The 17,255-nt window shown below is 43.6% G+C and overlaps 1 protein-coding gene across 2 annotated transcripts in view; it reads left to right on the top strand.

The window, feature by feature from the left end:
- Positions 1-17,255, top strand: part of SLC38A10 (solute carrier family 38 member 10) — a 433,558-nt gene that overhangs the window by 141,088 nt on the left and 275,215 nt on the right. For both annotated transcript variants that reach the window (XM_078654197.1, XM_078654198.1), the window contains exons 7-10: positions 6,379-6,481; positions 9,657-9,839; positions 14,964-15,075; positions 15,455-15,561. In XM_078654197.1, coding sequence (XP_078510323.1) covers positions 6,379-6,481; positions 9,657-9,839; positions 14,964-15,075; positions 15,455-15,561 — 505 coding nt within the window. The remainder of the gene's footprint in view (positions 1-6,378; positions 6,482-9,656; positions 9,840-14,963; positions 15,076-15,454; positions 15,562-17,255) is intronic.

Below are 17,255 nucleotides of genomic sequence, written 5' to 3'. Positions count from 1 at the left end.
TAACCCTTTGTTTGTGTAGTTGACGGCCTCTAGAGCTGCAGACATTTCCCTTGTGCGTCTGTGGCTTCCTTCAGTCGTGGTGCTGCCCTGCACTTCAGTCGAGGGCGCAGGCAGCTGCCCGCCTCACCCGGGCTCTACCCCTCGGTACAGAGGACGGAGTGCATCAGCCTCCCATTCCTCCGAGGGGCTCATGCCAGAGTCTCTCCTGCACAGTCCCTGGACACCCCCTCCGTGTTCCTCCAGTCCTGGGAGTTGGGGTGTGTTCCTGGCCTTGGGACACCGCTGAGGAGTCGCGCTCCCGAAGTCTGAGCTATCGAAACAGGTGTGTGGCGGGGAAGGAGAGTTCAGTGGCAAGAACACATCCTGCCTGGACAGCTGCGTCATATCCGCATACCGCACTAATGGCGGAGTTTACTCCAGAATCGAGGCATGCGCTGGAGATGTGTGCACACACATTGCCACGCACTGACATTAACGTCTCAGAATAATGTACACCATCTGAACGCAGTGTCACAGTAAACATTCCTTTTTGCCACAGATACCATTCACATGAGCATTTCGAAATAAGAAACGCTGGTTTCTCCTTTGGATCGCAGCGGGGTTCTGGGACAGCGAGAGTGCTGCGGCCTGGACTCGCCCATGAGGTTTAAAAAATGTGAGTTCATCCGAGCTGACCACGCAGTCTGGCCGGCCCTGTACAATTGCGGTGCCCTTGTGGCAGGGGAATGTACTAGGGAGGGCGAGGGAGGAGAAGGCCTTGGCAGGGACTTGGGCACCCCTTACCCAGCTGGCCGCGTGTCAACCGTGTGAAGGCTTCAGCCTCGGCGCCTGCCAGCCAGACGACCTCGGATCCGCACCCGAAGGCCGGGGAGCGATAACGGGCCCCAAACAAAGAACAGAACAATTTGGGGCTGCGTCGCCTTTCTATCCATTTTTTTCACCTTGGCACAAGAGGCTGCTGGGCATGTAAAGGCCATAAATCCAGAGCATTACTTTCTCACCACGCTGCCTTCGGCGGAGTGTTACTAGCTGTTATCGCTGAGCGCTCCCCAGCCGTATTCATGTCAGAATAGAGGTATAAATCTATGTATGTGGCTGGGGCTAGAGAAGGTTTCGCAGAGCCACTGGGGCCCCCTGCCGCTGTAGGAGAAATGTAACCTGCTAATAGGCGGGACCGGTGCCCACTAACATTGTCCTTCTCATGCCACCGCATCCGAGAGCACACCAGTGTTGGCACTGTCGCTGTTCTAAACGCGTGTCCCCATCGCATGCAGGCACAACCACTGTGACTGACCGGGACTGATGATGTCTAAGCAGCAGCAGCTGCCATGGGTCCAGCGTTCGAAAAGGCATGCTACTGAGGTCGCGCAGTGGGTTGTGTGCTCGCTGCAGAGATGTGTATGTAACCTAAAAGTCACGGGTGCCAATTGCATCGCAGCTCTTTGCTCAGCCCGGGGACAGAACATGAATACCATTGAGTTAGGTTATTATAACACCTGCTATTTAAAATAACTTATTTTACGGTGTGGAGTAGATGAATGTTCAAAAATAACAAAACATATTTGTCGCCAATTGACTAAGGGACAGAAATTCCTAAAATCGAAGAGATCTCCCTGGGAGTCACTGAAGACTGTTACATGTCCTTCGTCATTTGCTTGTGTTTGTAAGTCATTCACAACACAAAAAGTACTCCTTGTATGAGGAGTTTTATTTTGCATCTACAGCAACATTGGATATTTTAGACCACCATAGCAATCTGTGACCTTTTTTCTGCTTGTCCTTTTGCGATTACCTGTGCTTGCCCATATGCTGTCTGACTAGTTACTGTGAACAATACCAAGTTTCTCTCCAAGCATCTTGCCCACTGATGCAGATGGTGTCGCTGCTGCCTGTTTTCTGGATGCCTCAATAGAGTTGTGGTCTTTAAACTTATTTTTTGAAAACTCCTTTTCCCCTGGCAAAGAAATTCTTGTTTGGCCCCCCCGAATGCCAAAGTTCATGTTTATTAAAATCTATTTATAAAAAGTCAACTATTCTTCCTCTTTTGCTAAAAGTTTTTTCCTGTTGGTCAATCTGTGGCACCTCTTTCCCCCCTACCCCGTCCTGCCATGGGTTGCAAACAGTTTGAATATCACTTCTGTAAACAGTTTCTGTCTTGTGGTCACTGCCTCTAAGGGGGCTTTGCCAAATCACAATGCAAGTAAAAAGTCTTTGGTTGAAAACATGTATTTGCATGACTTTCAAAGAAATTGCTAGAATCAAGATGTCTGTAGGCTTCCATTGTCTGTGTATTCTCTACGCTTGACTGACAAGATCCAGGAATCCTGCCACACAAGTGGGCGTATTAAAATCTTGTGTGTCCAGATATGTGGTACCGCATACTTGACCAGCTCAGTTTATGAAAGATGATGTAGATCTTACTTCTATTTTAATAGTGTGTTCTTAAATGTGATACACAACCTCTTTGTGAGTGGAGGTTGCTCACCTAAAAGGTAAAGAGTGACATTTTAGAGCTACGTATGTAACTTAGTGGGCTGAGTTCCTCTGAAGAGAACTATGAATTCTGTCAGGGCCTATTAAAGACTATAATTTGACTCATTAAATTGAGTAAAATAGCACCTGATGTATAACTCAACATAGTTCATTTTTGGGTGTTTGCTGTAGAAACGGTCAATATTAATGGTATATTTTGTGCCTCCAATAACAGGCATCCCTGACTGGAATTCCTCATTCCAAAATTCCAAATGCATCTTTTAGTTGAAGCACAGTGTATATATTTAGGTTTACTCATGCGTTTTTTTGCTGAGAAGACCGAGGACCATGCAGTGCATATTATCCAGAGATTGCTCACAGGCAAGGGTGGTTCCAGTGTGCTTTCTGCTTACTCAGCATTAACGACGATGGGATCATGGCTTGCGTCTCGTTTTTATGGAGCGGGGTTCTTGCTTCCAGTGTAAGTTACTCAGATTTAAGAACAGTTGAACTTAAAGTAGGATTATGGCCTGGGCCGCCACTCCAGCGTTAAGGAGACACACCCTGTACTCTAGGGGTGCACTTTACCCGTGCTTCTGGGAGCTAACGTGAAGGGACACCTGAAAAAGAAGGTTCTTCTCTCTCCAGCTGGGTCCACCCCATGAGGTAGAACACAAACTGTGAATGCATTGCAGCGTGGCTTTTCACCACAGGCCACAAGTGGAACTGTGCAGTACTCTGCTCTCTCTGGCCTCGAACAATTGATAGTTTCGTCGAAGCTGTTCAGTGAACTCCATGGGTTCTTCGAGCACCAGAGGAAGTAGAGGAGAGTTTGCAAATCTAGTGGTAGGGGTAAGGCTTTTGGGCCTTTCCGAGTGAGTTCACCATCCAGAATTGGTGAACACTGACAGGCTTATGTTTACTGATAGTCATCAACACTTTTGTGGTAGTAACCCACCATGGAAACGCTCTCACATTGATTTCAGTCAAGGGCAGGAATAAAAGAGTTTCCAGGTTAGGGAGTACACATTCGTTTTGCCTGCTTAATTATATACCTTTTGCAGTCCTACCTTACAAATAAATTACTTATTTCAGTGTTCAGGGATATTTGACTTGCGCAGATACCCACTAGCACTCTCACAATCTTTCTAGATTTCCCAAAACACAGGAATCATTGCCCAAAGTTAGGATAGCAATACAGGAGAAAATATCCGATTAAAAAAAAAAAACACACACGTCATGTGTGTTTTTTTAAACCTTGAGTTTTAGTGAGTGTTCCCCGTGGCCAATCATCACCAAGACAGTGTGTTTTTGGGAGGTGCCCCCCCCCCATCCTCCTGGGGGAATGATCTTGCATTCCTGCTGTATTCGTGGCCTTACTTTGACAAAGCGCTGTCAGAGCGCCTCGGCGGGCCAAGTAACTCCACTCCCGCCCCTCCCCGGATCAGACAGCCGTCCATTCCGCAACACTTTGCAAATTAAAAGAAAAAACAATTAAAGATCGGGCGAGTCGTAAAATGAATCTGCTGTTGCCGAATGGTGCGTCTTTGCACCACATAAATCAGAGTTACGGCGCTTATTTATATAATCCTGCTGGGTGAAGGGAGGGGCCGTGCCGACAGGTCAACGGCGGTGCAGTGTCTTGGGCAGCTGTTCATGTTTCCCTTCAGTTCTTTCCACCTTTTTGACGACCCTACTCTTTGAATGTTATTTCTGTCTGCGTTTTTAGTTATTTTTTTGTCCGTGTGTTTCCCGTGGCTCTTTCATTTTCCAGGTAGGTACCCGGCGACCAAAGGGCTTCTGCTGTTTAACAAAATCTGTTCGTTACCAGGGAGCTCTCCCGGAGGGAGTTCATTTCCAAATATACTAAGGAAGGAACTTAGTTTGAGTACTCAGATTGATAGGAATTGATGTTACAGTTACAGTATGGGCGGGCTCGCTTCAGAGGCCACTACCTACTTCCGGGTTCTGAACACGGTGACATTGACTAGGCCCTGCAGCTGAGAGGGAGGACACATTTGTTCCTCGCGAGACTGCTGAGCGATTGTTCTGATTATACGGGGAGCCGGAGTGTGTTTTTTCTGCCTTTGGATACCAAATGCATGGCTTTAAGTGGGATTAAAAAACTAGGAGGGGGTCGGCGGGAGGGAGGGATCTCTAAAAGGGGCGTTGCCGATATAATTAGGATGTGGCTTCAAACTCTTAAGCCAAAAACCTGTGCTTAGCATAGTGTTGCCACCTGACTGGTAATTTGCTACTTCTGTCATTGCATCCAGATACGACAAGTAACATTCCACCTACAACAGGCCCTGAGTATTGACTTTGTCAATTGTTGTTAGTTGCATAAGATAAATAATCAACAACTACGGCTACCTTGTATAGAACACTAGAAAATGCTTCAGTTCTGAAATGATGAGACTGTGAAAGAACTATAACGAGTCTCTTTGAAGTTGCATCAAAGGCAGTGAGCAGTGGTACTGCTACAGAGTTAGGATTTTTTTTCATCCTGAGGGTGAGGGCAAAAACGTAGAGCCCTGTAGGGACCAGTCTCAGCACCTGCTTTTTAGAACTGCACCGGCAGGACCCGGCCCACTTAACGCCCTCAGTAAATGTCTACGTTTTTATATCTCTTTTTAGAGATTTAGGTATTAAATCTTCCTGTTGATATTTCCCACCTTCTTACCATTGGAAGAAAGCTGTACTTGGTGCATTTTGTAATTTTTCATCTGTACCCCTCTGTGAAGCGCACCCCTTTTCCTGGTTCTGCACATTTTTTCTCTGCAGACGTTCCACATCCCGCCCCCTGCGTTCTAAGCAAGCTGTGACATGGCTGCCAGACTCTGCTACAAATGGCGGTGAGGTGCTGCTAGGGAGCTAGTAGAACGCATTGCTTTTAAGCCGTGCAGCACCTCTAGAATGAAGGGGCCATAAAGTAAATAGGAAGTAGTCCAAGAGGTGGATCAAAGCCTTTTTAATTTTGATAAACCTGATCGGCAGGGCAGGTATCCGATGATGGAGGAGCCCTCGAGGACATCGATCCATGATCAAACCCGCAGCTGCAGGTCTTACACCGATCTCTTCAGTGAGCGTTCAGCCCACTGAGGTACTTTTCATCCGTCTCACCAGATGGTCCTAATAACTCTCTGCAAGCATAGAGCGTGAACTCTAGGTTGGAGATGAGGACTGGGGCGAAGGCCAATGCACCGCCTGCATCGCCTCCCGTTCCCTAAGTATCTTGGTAGCACAAGGGACATTTTGGAAATGTTGGCACAGTACCCAAACAGTGTTTGTAGGATTCCCAGATGGCTCTGTCTGGTTGCAGCCATGGCTTTTCTTTTACAAACCGTTGTATTCTGCTTCTTTAGGCCAATGGTTAAATTGACACGAAGAAACAACAACTCCTGGAATACATTGGGATGGGCTCCTGGTGAAAAGGGGTTATGTGGCAACTATAGTATGTAAACAGCTATAGGACTAAAACATACTCTTGGGGAAAGCGCTCGATGTGAAGGGCTGACAGGGCAAAGGGCTACACTCCATTTACACATAAAGAATAGGAAAGGTTGGTCGTCATGAAGGGACTTGTTCGCAATATGTTGTCCTTCTTCACTTTCTGACCTTGAGTGGAAGTTACTAACTCAATACATAATGAGAAAATGGAGGTGAATGAAAAGTACCTTTTTAAATTTGCTCTCAGTATTTGTATACAGCACTGTAAAGTGCCAAGACTGCCTTGGTGAGCTCTATATAACGTTCAGCATTGTTATTGAAAGGCAACCAGTGTCCACGATGAAAGGAGCCTGAATGTGTCCGTCTGTGTCGGTGTGACACTCTGTGCGCTTGAAACTTGAAGCGAAGCAGGGAAATGTTGCATTAACTTCTCAGCCTAATCCTGGTTTTCCTTAGCCAAGTTTTGCCGACCTACGACAGCCTGGACGAGCCTTCTGTCAACATAATGAGCTCCATTTTCGCATCGTCGTTGAATGTAGTGACCACCTTCTATGTCACGGTAAGATTCCTCCTACTTTTCCCATGTCAGTAATACAATTGTGAGCCCTCGATTGGTAGTCCTGGGGATTCACACAAAACAGTGTTCTTACTTGTACCATAACCTTGCCTCTGACCTTTACTCCATTATAACCACTACATGGCCATTGCTGATAACGCTTTGGAAAGGCAGCTGCTGCACCGCTGACCAGCACTGTGCGCTGCACTGTATAAGGGCCACACTGCTGTCTTGGACAAGGCCCATGGCCCTCGTGCAGCAACTTTACATCCTAAGAACGCAGCAGAATTTGTAAACGTGTATACTCCACAATTAGTGCAGATAAATGAAGTGTGGTTTGGTAGTCATGGAAATAGAAAAACCCTCATCCTTCAAAGGGCGGTACTATTTAATTATTTGTCACAATCTTGTAATTGTGTCACAAGCAGAGTTTTGGGTCCACCTGCTAAACTGTCGCCTTTGAAATCCGTGAACCCAGGTTCTAATTCTGACTTGATCAGAGTGTGTGTGATTTTGGGCAATCTGCTTAATTTCCATTCTCTGGCAATTATGAGTGCATTGAAACCCCTAAAAACACCAGTATGAAGTTGCAGATTAAAAGTGGATTTATGACAATAGTGACAGCATGCTGGATGAGCAGGGATGTGTTTTGGACCTGGCTGTCGGCTGGATTACCTAAAATGACACCGCCCTGGATCTTCGAGATGGATAGCTTATGTACCTCATCCCCCCTGTTAAAATTTCTTGATTTGTAGTATGGGTGGCCTATATCGTGGTTCTCACATGTTTTACGTCCCTGACCTACAATCCAAAGAAGTATTTATATTACAAAGACACATTTTGTAAACACACATGCTTCGCCAGCTGTTTTTCATGTATTCTTGGGGGTTTCTGCTCATTTGTGTTGTGGAGACTAGGCAATGAGGTGATTTGATTTTTTGGGTGTTGGATTTTCTCTCCTTTATCTCAGAACCTATTCCACACAGTAAGCGGAAGTGTCTTTCTGCCTAGTTCCCTCAGTAGCAGGCACTATCATTTCCCCTTGTTTTTCATTTAACACTCTACTGGTGTGGCATGCAAGACAAACCTGTTTTCAGGGCACTTTAGGACACAGTGCTGGAACTATGCAAGGGCGATCAATCACGCATTATGAGATAACTGTGTGTGGGCAGCCGTGAAGGCTAGTGATGTGAATCACTTTTTGTTTATGCGATCTCATGGGCCCCGGGGATATGGTGATTTGTGTTCAGAGACTTCAAGTTCTATGCGGGGCACTCTGTGAGTGTGCATACTAACTTTAAGTACTGCCTGGAAGTGATGCTTAATATGAAATTTGGTTTGGTTTGTGTTTTATCTTGCATACCACTCACACTTTTGTCTCCTGACTATAGTAAAAGGGGCCGACTGTAATCCAGATCGGCGCGAGTATGTTAAGCTTGTGTTCTTGGGTATCCCTTTAGGAACAATTTGTCTCTCCTAACAGACCTTGTTTTATGGCCCCTGTCAGGTTCTGCAACTCATGCCCTGAAGGAGGTAGTCTCTAAGGGATACACTTTTAGCTTCGAGACGCCCATCTTCTTTATTAGAACAGCGAAAATGAGAACCGTGAAGATCTGGCAAAGCGAGGCATATCTGCAAGTCCGCATACCCTTATTCTCCACTCCCCTTTCAAGAAACTTAGCTGGTGACCTGGCAAGATTCAGGCATCGCCCTTTAAGGATCTATACACTGAGACATTCTCAAATTGGCACGTTGTTACCACCACCAGGAGCCAACAAGCTCGTGTTTTGGCGTTGGGCACTCGAGAGAGCAGGGAATCCTCCCAGAAGCACCTCCTGGGTGAGCCAGATGGGGAGGAAGAAAGGGGACTTCCATTGCTCTCTTATTGCCAAAGCCCCAGCATAGCTGTTTTTCACCGGTCAGAGCAGGCTTGTGGCCTATGGGAGGGCAGGATAGAGTACCTCTGCCGTAGAAGTTGTAACCTCTGTCTGTGTACTAAATGAAAAGCATAAACACTCTCAGTGCTATGACTACTATATAGTATTAGTGAAACATAACAAGTGACGAAAAAAACAAAGTAACTCAAATAACAGCCATCCTAAAACCATGCTGTCCACCAATCTCTTTCTCTTAGTCACCCACCCGCACCTCTGTTTCTCCCCCTCCATTGCTTCCTGAATGCACCCTGTATCTTGCAAGCACTTTAAAATCCCAACATGACGAACCACTTAAGCCATTTCTGTCCTGTGACTAGTCTGCCTCTCAGTGCTTTCCTTCCGCCTCTAGGCCACCTAGGGCCATATGTATCAACAAACTATTTTGCAATTCCTAAATAGCGATTTTTAAGGAATCGCTATTTAGGAATTGCAAAATGGTATGTATAGAAAAAATCGCTATTTTTTAGCGATTCCTTAATCTTCCTTATTTGCGAATTCGAATTTTGCGAATTCGCAATTAAGGAATAATTTCCAATGCATTCCTATGGGCCAGGAGGCCCATAGGAATGATTGCGAAATAATTCTCAAATTGCGAATTCGCAATTTGCTAATCGCACTTTGAGAATTATTTCAAGGGTGTAGGGGTGTCTCAAAGACACCCTGCTGCATCCCTGAAATGTACATGTGTGTGCATATGGCGCACATACATGCCCTATGGGCATGTGTGTGCATCACATGCCACCTTAAAAAATGCCAAAATATGCATTTTTTGAAGAATTCGCAAGTTACCATCAACTAAAAGTTGGTGGTAATTTGAGAATTCTTAACCATAATTCGCTAGCCAAAAATGCTACATACATAGCATTTAAGGGATCGCAAAATTGCGATTCCCTAAATGCTATGGCAAAATAAGGAATCACACAACTTTGCAATTCCTTATTTTGGGAATGTTTCATACATCCCAAAACATGCAAAACGGCCGTTTGCGAGTCGCAAAGGCTGCGATTCAAAACCGGCTTGATACATATGGCCTTCTAATCACGGAAGAACTAACCTGTAGCATAACATGACTCGGCAAGCTCTGGAAATTCCTAGTCACTGATGAAAATGCTTTCCAATGCAGCTCTCCGATTGGGCATAAGGGCCAACAAGGTGGGGAGGATGGGATGTTTTACTGTATCTTTCTGAAAAGGCGCAAGTTGGGTTTTCATTTGTGTCTGTTGTCTCCCTGCATGGGCCAGGTGGGCTTCTTCGGCTATGTCAGCTTCACTGAAACCATTGCTGGCAATGTGCTGATGAACTTCCCTTTCAATCTGGTGACGGAAATGATTCGCGTGGGATTCATGATGTCTGTTGCAGTGGGCTTCCCAATGATGATCCTGCCATGCAGACAGGCACTGAACACACTTCTCTTTGAGCAGCAGGTAAGTGGAATCCTCCCGTGGGGCAGATTCAGACTGGATTGTAATATGGGAAAACTTCTCAATTCTTTTCCTTGAGATTCAACAGTCAAGCTCTTACTCTCCAAGCAGTGAGTTTTATATGCCTCAGTTTGTATATGGTTCTTGCTTTGTTTCTAAGGTACTCTACTCTGTTACTGGCTGTGTCACAATAAAAGGCGCATAGCTTTTGTCCAGACTAAAAGATATGCACCTCTTATTTGTCGGCATTGGCTATTTTATAGAATACCATTAACACTTACATCAGTTGACTTTAGCTTGGCTAATGCAGAAAAACGTTTCTAAACTGGACCTGTGTTAATTTGCTTTGAAATATAGTTTATCTCGCATGTGACGCGCATTTCAGCAAGTTTTATCGCCTGACTAAAGTCAAAGCGGCCAGACTGTAAGCAAGATTAGTGTGAGTTAAGCGTGTGTGCTAAGCTGTAATAAGGAATCTTTGAGGAACAATTTGTCTATCTCTAAAGACCTTGTTTTACGACCCCTTTCAGGTGCTGTAAATCATGTCTGATCTTGGAGGGGGTAGTTTCCAAGGGACAGACGTTTGACGTACGGGGGCCATCTTCAATTTTCAAGTACTAGATTTTCGTTAATATTGAAACAGGCAAGCAATACACAGAACAGTAAAGTTTATGAAGAAGTCTTGAACGTTTTAGGAGCAGAATACGAACTGGTGCTTCATGCCAGAGAGAATGTTTTTTCTCATTTTGCCACATTACTAAACTTGGAGTGGCCCATGCCGTATATATTTCGAAGTGAAGTGTTGTGGGCACATTTCAATCCTGCCATAAAGTAAAGGTATGTTTGAATTTCTCAGTGGTATCTGGAAGCAACTAGCTCTTGGGACAACTGGAACTTAGAAGTTATCCTCTATGGGAACCGAATCATTCGACCAGCGGGACACACACTGAATCAAATGGCCATTTTGTTTTCTGTGGACAAGAACTAATGCAAACACAAGAACTTTAGTAGACCCTTCTTTTGGGAATTTTACATTTAAGTGCACCAACGAGGCTCTCAGTACGTGTTTAGTCATAGGTAATATTGTAAGATTTAGGGATTTTGATCAACGGTGCCATTCAAGCTATCACCAGCTGCAATATATGTACTACAATAAGAGGTTCTTGGAGGAAAGTTTTTAGCATGACCCTATAGGCAATCATCATTAAAACGGTTTTCAATTAGGATTGTTGGTGAAGGGTATGGTTAAGTATATTCCAGGTTGTCTAATTTTAAAAATACAACACAATTTATGATCAAGGCTTGATGTTACTTTAAGTTGTGCCTGTGATTATTGGTACGGGAGTCCTCATTAATCGTGGGATTCTGAGTGGCAGCAAATGGTATAACATTTTTTTAAATGATTTTTAACAAATGCAGGGTCTCGTTAAGGTTTTCTAAATTTTAGTATTGGTGGGATCCTACTATTTTTCCCCCTGATTTTTCAGCATATGTATATTGCTCGCAGATCACTGTGACCTTTTAGTTTTTCTTATTTTACATTAGTTTTGCATAATGTTCAATTCCTATAAATGTGTTGCAAGTTGTTAATGTGCATCCGTAGTTTCATTATAAAAAAACGTTATAATAAGCAGAGTTGAAATAAGATAGATAACCCTGTGAATTTAGCACAAAGATGTAAAGTGAACACTTTCTTTGATGATGAGCATAGAACTACGCAAACATTAGAGAGGATCTGATTGCTGAGCAACAGCTTCTATAGTTGTAGCTGCACCTTTGTGGCCTGATGGTGATAGTGCCCTGCTCTGCATTTTATGTGACTAAAACGGATAACTCAATTTGATGAAGCTGTTTTTAACAGTATTCAAAAAAAGACAATAAATGTAATTTCCTGCCAAGTAGGCAATACTTGGCCCCCTGACAATTTCTGTGTAGACTGGTATATTGCAGAAATGTATTTAGTGTAGGAGCAGAGATACGTGATTATCAGCTGGAGACGTGTTTGCATCTGCAAGCCCCTTCAAAATTGCTGTGAATTCCTTTCATGTATGCTAAGTAGTTTACCACTTGCCTCTCCACTATTTTTTTATTCTCTGCCCCATTAGTCTTTTTTTGACAGGTGGTAAAAACGTTTTAGTTCTCAGGTTAGACAAGATTTTTAATTTTCCTAAAATGTTCTATTATATACTTACAGGGCCTTTCTGCCAGCCCTGTTCATCCATTGGTCTGTGGTTGTGTCATTCACATTTTTCTTCCACCCACTGCAGCATATAGTATGGGGCAGTGGGCCACCCCCCTTCAGCCATTGGCTACCTTCAATGTCACAAAGAGCACATCCACACAAAGTAGTTCACTTTAATACTATGGACTACTATGTCAGAATGTGTTTTGTGAGACTCCAAAAAGTTTTGCTTTTCACCAATGTTTATTTTTCATATTGACGAGGGCCGGGCAGTTCCTCAATAATACATTTTTACAAAAGCAATGACAAAACAAGCCAATGCCAGTCCTACTAGCTTTGTTAATGTTTGATTGAGAGTTTACTGGTAATGTATTGTTCTGAAAACCCAAGTATCTTTATTTGTATCGGACCAGGAAACACAAATTAGGTCAGAACACAGTAGCTCTTGTCTTGAAGAGTTGATTCCACACTCTGTTTTGGTCACTGAAATGGCCGTTAAAGCTTTGCAGGTGTCTTCTGGAGTAATTTTCTGATTTTCGATTTGTGTGGCGAAGTTTCCATGCCTGCAGTCTTGGGACCTCGAAAAGGTGGGAATGTAATGAAATTCTACCTATTGCACTTCACTGTATTCCGGCGACCATTCATGAGTGCAGATATGGAAGCACGGAGCCCATTCACTCCTGGTCTGACACTAATACATTGTTTAAGTCCTGCTGTAAATCCAGTTTTCTCTTCATGGTATTTTCTTCCTGAATGTGGTACCTTCCTATTTTAACAGCTGATTACCTTTTAAACAATGTGGAGTTATTTTACTTCAGAGTGAATGTCCAAGATAAAGCACTTAGTCTCGGTTTTGTAGGTCTCACGCCTAACGTTGGAGTGCGCAGCATTGCTCGTGCAGCGAGACTTCATGTAGGGGCTTCTGAAAGCTTTTAAAAAAAGACTATTTAACAAAAAAGGGGTGACCATGTGTCCCTCAGAACCTGGGTAATTAATGGTTAATATACAAAATGGTTCTGTCGGGTGAGAACCAAGAGTAATTCAAAAATACAGTTACTGAAATTGACAACACAATTCAAGAACCTCACAATTAATGACTCAAGGTCTTATTCATTGTATTTTTGTGTTTATCTGAATTAAATTCATTCAATTGGTTTTCCATATAGTACAAAACAAGAGACTGTCCAAGTGAATTTAAAGTGCAAAAAATAGTGACAATGGTGAATGGTGATCACGTGGTGAGACAATATGTACAAATCGATACACTCAATCTATACATATATGCACAGTTCTTTTTTCGGTAGGCCGTGTCCTAATAGGTGTCTAGAGATTCAAAAGTTTCTTTTAGTTTTTTCGGAATCCTAGAAGTAATGGGCCTTTGTGGGATGTCGACGTTTCAACCCTTCTGCGCCTGTGTGTGAGGTCGCGGCGGGTCTTTATCAAGACAGGGATGTTTTGCACGACAGTCCACGGGTTGCAGGTCGTGTTGAATCACCTGTTAAGTAGAGGCTCAATGGCCGTAAAAGCCACTTCCAAGTAGCGATTCAACACGACCTGCAACCCGTGGACTGTCGTGCAACACATCCCTGTCTTGATAAAGACCCGCCGCGACTTCACACACAGGCGCAGAAGGGTCGAAACTGTTTCTGCTCAGTTTCTCTTTTTGTGCCCAGGGTCCCACAGATCGTCCGCTCGTTGTAAAGTGTGGTTGATCCCTTTCCTTTGCTTATTGCTATTTTTAGGTAATAAACTTGTAATAATGAGGTAAAAAGTTTAGACCGTGGTAATCAGTGCAAAAAAGACAAAGTAAGGAAATTATATTACGAAATGTAGCGCTTTACACGGTGTAATTTGCCCTTTTTTTGCCTCACAATTTTGTCATTTCTGCTGCGTAATTTGCGCTTCCCCTATTAGTGATTCCAGACCAATTTAACCCACCTCCCCCCTCGCTGGTGCACAGCAGACCCTGGGGCCTTGTGAGCCCACAGTTAGAAGAGCCAACAAGTTGCTTTCTCAGTCACTCTGTCATGCTGCTGTCAGTCATCCTTTTAACGTTTGTGCTGTCATTGTTTTGTAACCATGTGGTGTTGCCGGGCTGATGCGAACAGGTTATCTCATTCTAATCCTTATCAGTACCACGCACTCCCACCCCACGGTTTCCGGTTTTCAGTCTTGTCCTCCTTTTGGTGTTTGACTGCACAACCTGTACTTTAATTTTGTTATTTGATGGCTATAGTTGTTTTATTTGTGCCTTCCCTCTTTTGACTGCTCTAAAGCGAGCGGAGCTGCTGGTGGTTTCCTTTGCCCCCACATATAGAAAGCTGTAGTCTTGGAATGCTACTGCCCTGGTGTGCCAGCCAGCAATGCAATAGGTCTCGTGTTTGCGAGGGTTTAAGCTATTGGCATAGTAAATGGCAATGCCTTTTATTTTTGTTTTAAAAATCAACACATAAATAAAGGCATTGTCATTTACAATGCCAATAGCTGAAACTCTCGTAAATGCGAGACCTATTGCATTGTAAATGCTTGTTAAAATCTGTTGCTTGGACCACGAATGGGATCGGCAAGAGGCTCAGATGGGTTTACCTGTTTGGGCCACAGCAAGTGGTGGTGGTGGTGGTGGTGGTGGTTGTGATTAAGGCACTGTTCACCACAGATTAGTGAATAAAAATGTAGCCATATCAATGAAAAGTTTGACCCAGCCTGCACTCTTATTTTTAATATGTGTGAATTGAGACTCTGGTATTCAAAAGTGTATAAATCAGGATGCATGCTCAAAATAGGCCATTTCTGTAGTTTCACACTGACTGCAAGGCTCTGTGCACTCACATTCAAAACAGCACAGCAATGGCAGGTGCAGCACTTTTCCCTTGTGTCCCCTGTACCTGCTTTGTAGATGCGAGCTAAACAATCCCCTGATTTTTCTGTTTTTGCTTTTCCCACAGCAGAAGGATGGCACTTTTGCGGCAGGTGGATACATGCCGCCGCTGAGATTCAAAGTCCTCACTCTGGTTGTGGTGTTTGGGACCATGTTAGGTGGAATCCTGATCCCCAATGGTAAGTGTGTACTGCGAGTGAGGAAGTCATCTGCGCAACAGTTTTCGAGTCTGTAAGAATTAATGTACAGGACATGTGAGTTTAAACAATGGTGTACTTTAATATGGTGTGTGCTCAACTCAAACAGCAATAAGTGCTTTCTGACAGAAGGATATATGGGGTGCCATGGGACTAGATTAAGCCCTCATTACGTTCTGCTGCTGAGGTGTCTGAAAACTTTGTGACTTCACAAAGCTGAATTTAATGACCTCTGAATTAATTTCTGCATTTTTAAGCTTTAGATGTATTTTTATTTATTTGACGTTTTGTAAACAATGTTCCAGGAAATGGTGTTCAGTGGCAGCTGCTGAGATTTTATTTCCCCCTCTTACCCCTGCAGTGGAGACCATCCTGGGCCTAACTGGTGCTACTATGGGAAGCCTCATCTGCTTCATCTGTCCAGCCCTCATCTATAAGAAGATTCACAAGAACGCTCTCTCTGCACAGGTCAGTAGATCTCTCACGCCCTTCTTTCAAGGGTTGTGTGTTAATTCAGTCATTGTGCAGAGGAGGGTAGAGTAACTGAGTTTGTGCACCCTTCCAGCACAACACTACTCTTGCTGATAGTCTTTATCTAATAACTTGTACCTTTTGAGATTTAAGGGAGAAAAACTGAACAGTACTCTTATAGCAACAGCAATGCCACGTAATACGCAGCAGGTAATGTCTGTACTAAGGGGCCCGAAGTACAACAACATGAAAAAAAGATTTCGACATACACCAGACCCTCAAATCAGTTTAATCATGTAGTTCCTTCAAAACGATTCCAAGACCTTAGCACTGCACCAACACTTACCTGGTCACTGCCCCTTAGTTAAAATAAAAGATACAACACTTTCTATTGATGCCACAGTAGGCTCCAGGTCCTAGAAAAGTGTGAAAAAACATACAGCAGAGGAGAAAGGGAAAGTTCAGGTCTGGAAGGGGAAATTGAAGGATGAGGCAGCAGATGGGTAAAAGGAGGTAGGCAGGAGGCCATAGGTGCAGGGTGCAAACAACAGTTCCATACACTGTGGCACGTTGGGCCAGGGTCGTGGATTCATTAGCAGAAGTCAGTCTGTCAAAATAAATTTCATTCGGCAGAAAGCCATAAAAGCATTAAAAAAAAAGGTCAGTTAAAAACTCACATTACATATCACACGAATTCATAAAACACACCATATCTAACAAAAAACATAAACACTGTTCAAATATTTGTACAACAGTATCTTTAAAAAATTTCAATTATAGCCCATAACAAATGATGTAATTCTGGCCAGAAATATTCAAGTAATTAGATTTGATGTCGGACAAAATATTGGAATTAAAGTTGTTATCAGAGTGCAAAAGATGAGCACAATCCTAATTAAGACTCATATCTCCTCCTAATATAAAACGCTGCTTTGATAAAATTAGGTAACGCAAAGCAAATTTCAGGGGATCCTAAAGACTGAAGAAAAAGTAGCCTTTCCTTGTGCTGTCTCATAGCCGTTTGCAATAACAGCACCAAGAAACGGCGTCTTAGCTCTTGAAATAAAGAGCAAAACAAAGGTAAATGGATAGTGCTTTGAATCGAGAGGTTGTCACATCCACACAAAGGTAGGATCTGATTCCAACCTCCCGATAAAGGGAGGGCAAATTTAAAGTGCAAAGTGCATAGTCTAAAGGGAATAAGTCAATAGCGATGTGTCAGATTTGTGATTCACCCCTAATACGGACTATGCGAAGAGTTGATGAAATATCGGCATAGTTTACAATTGTGTGCTTGGCCGTAGACCGCTCTAAACGTTTGTTAGCAGCAGTCATTTCATTACAGGTATTGTATAGCATGTCTATCAGCAGCACCCAGGTCAGTATAAGAGGGACAGTTGCACTTAAGGGATATTGCCTTTGCCTCTCAACTTCTGTGTTATCAACAGTCCCCAAAAGAGTGTAATCAATCCAAGCACAACCATGAGAGGGTGGGTGCACTACTCTTCTGCAACAGGCCCAGCAGGCTACGGGCATCATGCAATCTCCAGAAAAGGTATAATCTCGCTAAACGTTGCTAGTAACAAGATCTTTGCTTACATGCCACTACCTTCGAATCTTCTTCTGAGAAGAATTAGTTCCCTTCTACATCTCTCTGTAGTTTGAGAGGCATGGGGAAAATAGATTGGACT

The sequence above is a fragment of the Lissotriton helveticus genome, chromosome 7 (genome assembly GCF_964261635.1).
Source record: "Lissotriton helveticus chromosome 7, aLisHel1.1, whole genome shotgun sequence".
Classification (NCBI taxonomy): domain Eukaryota; kingdom Metazoa; phylum Chordata; class Amphibia; order Caudata; family Salamandridae; genus Lissotriton; species Lissotriton helveticus.
This window is presented reverse-complemented; position numbering and strand designations above follow the sequence as displayed.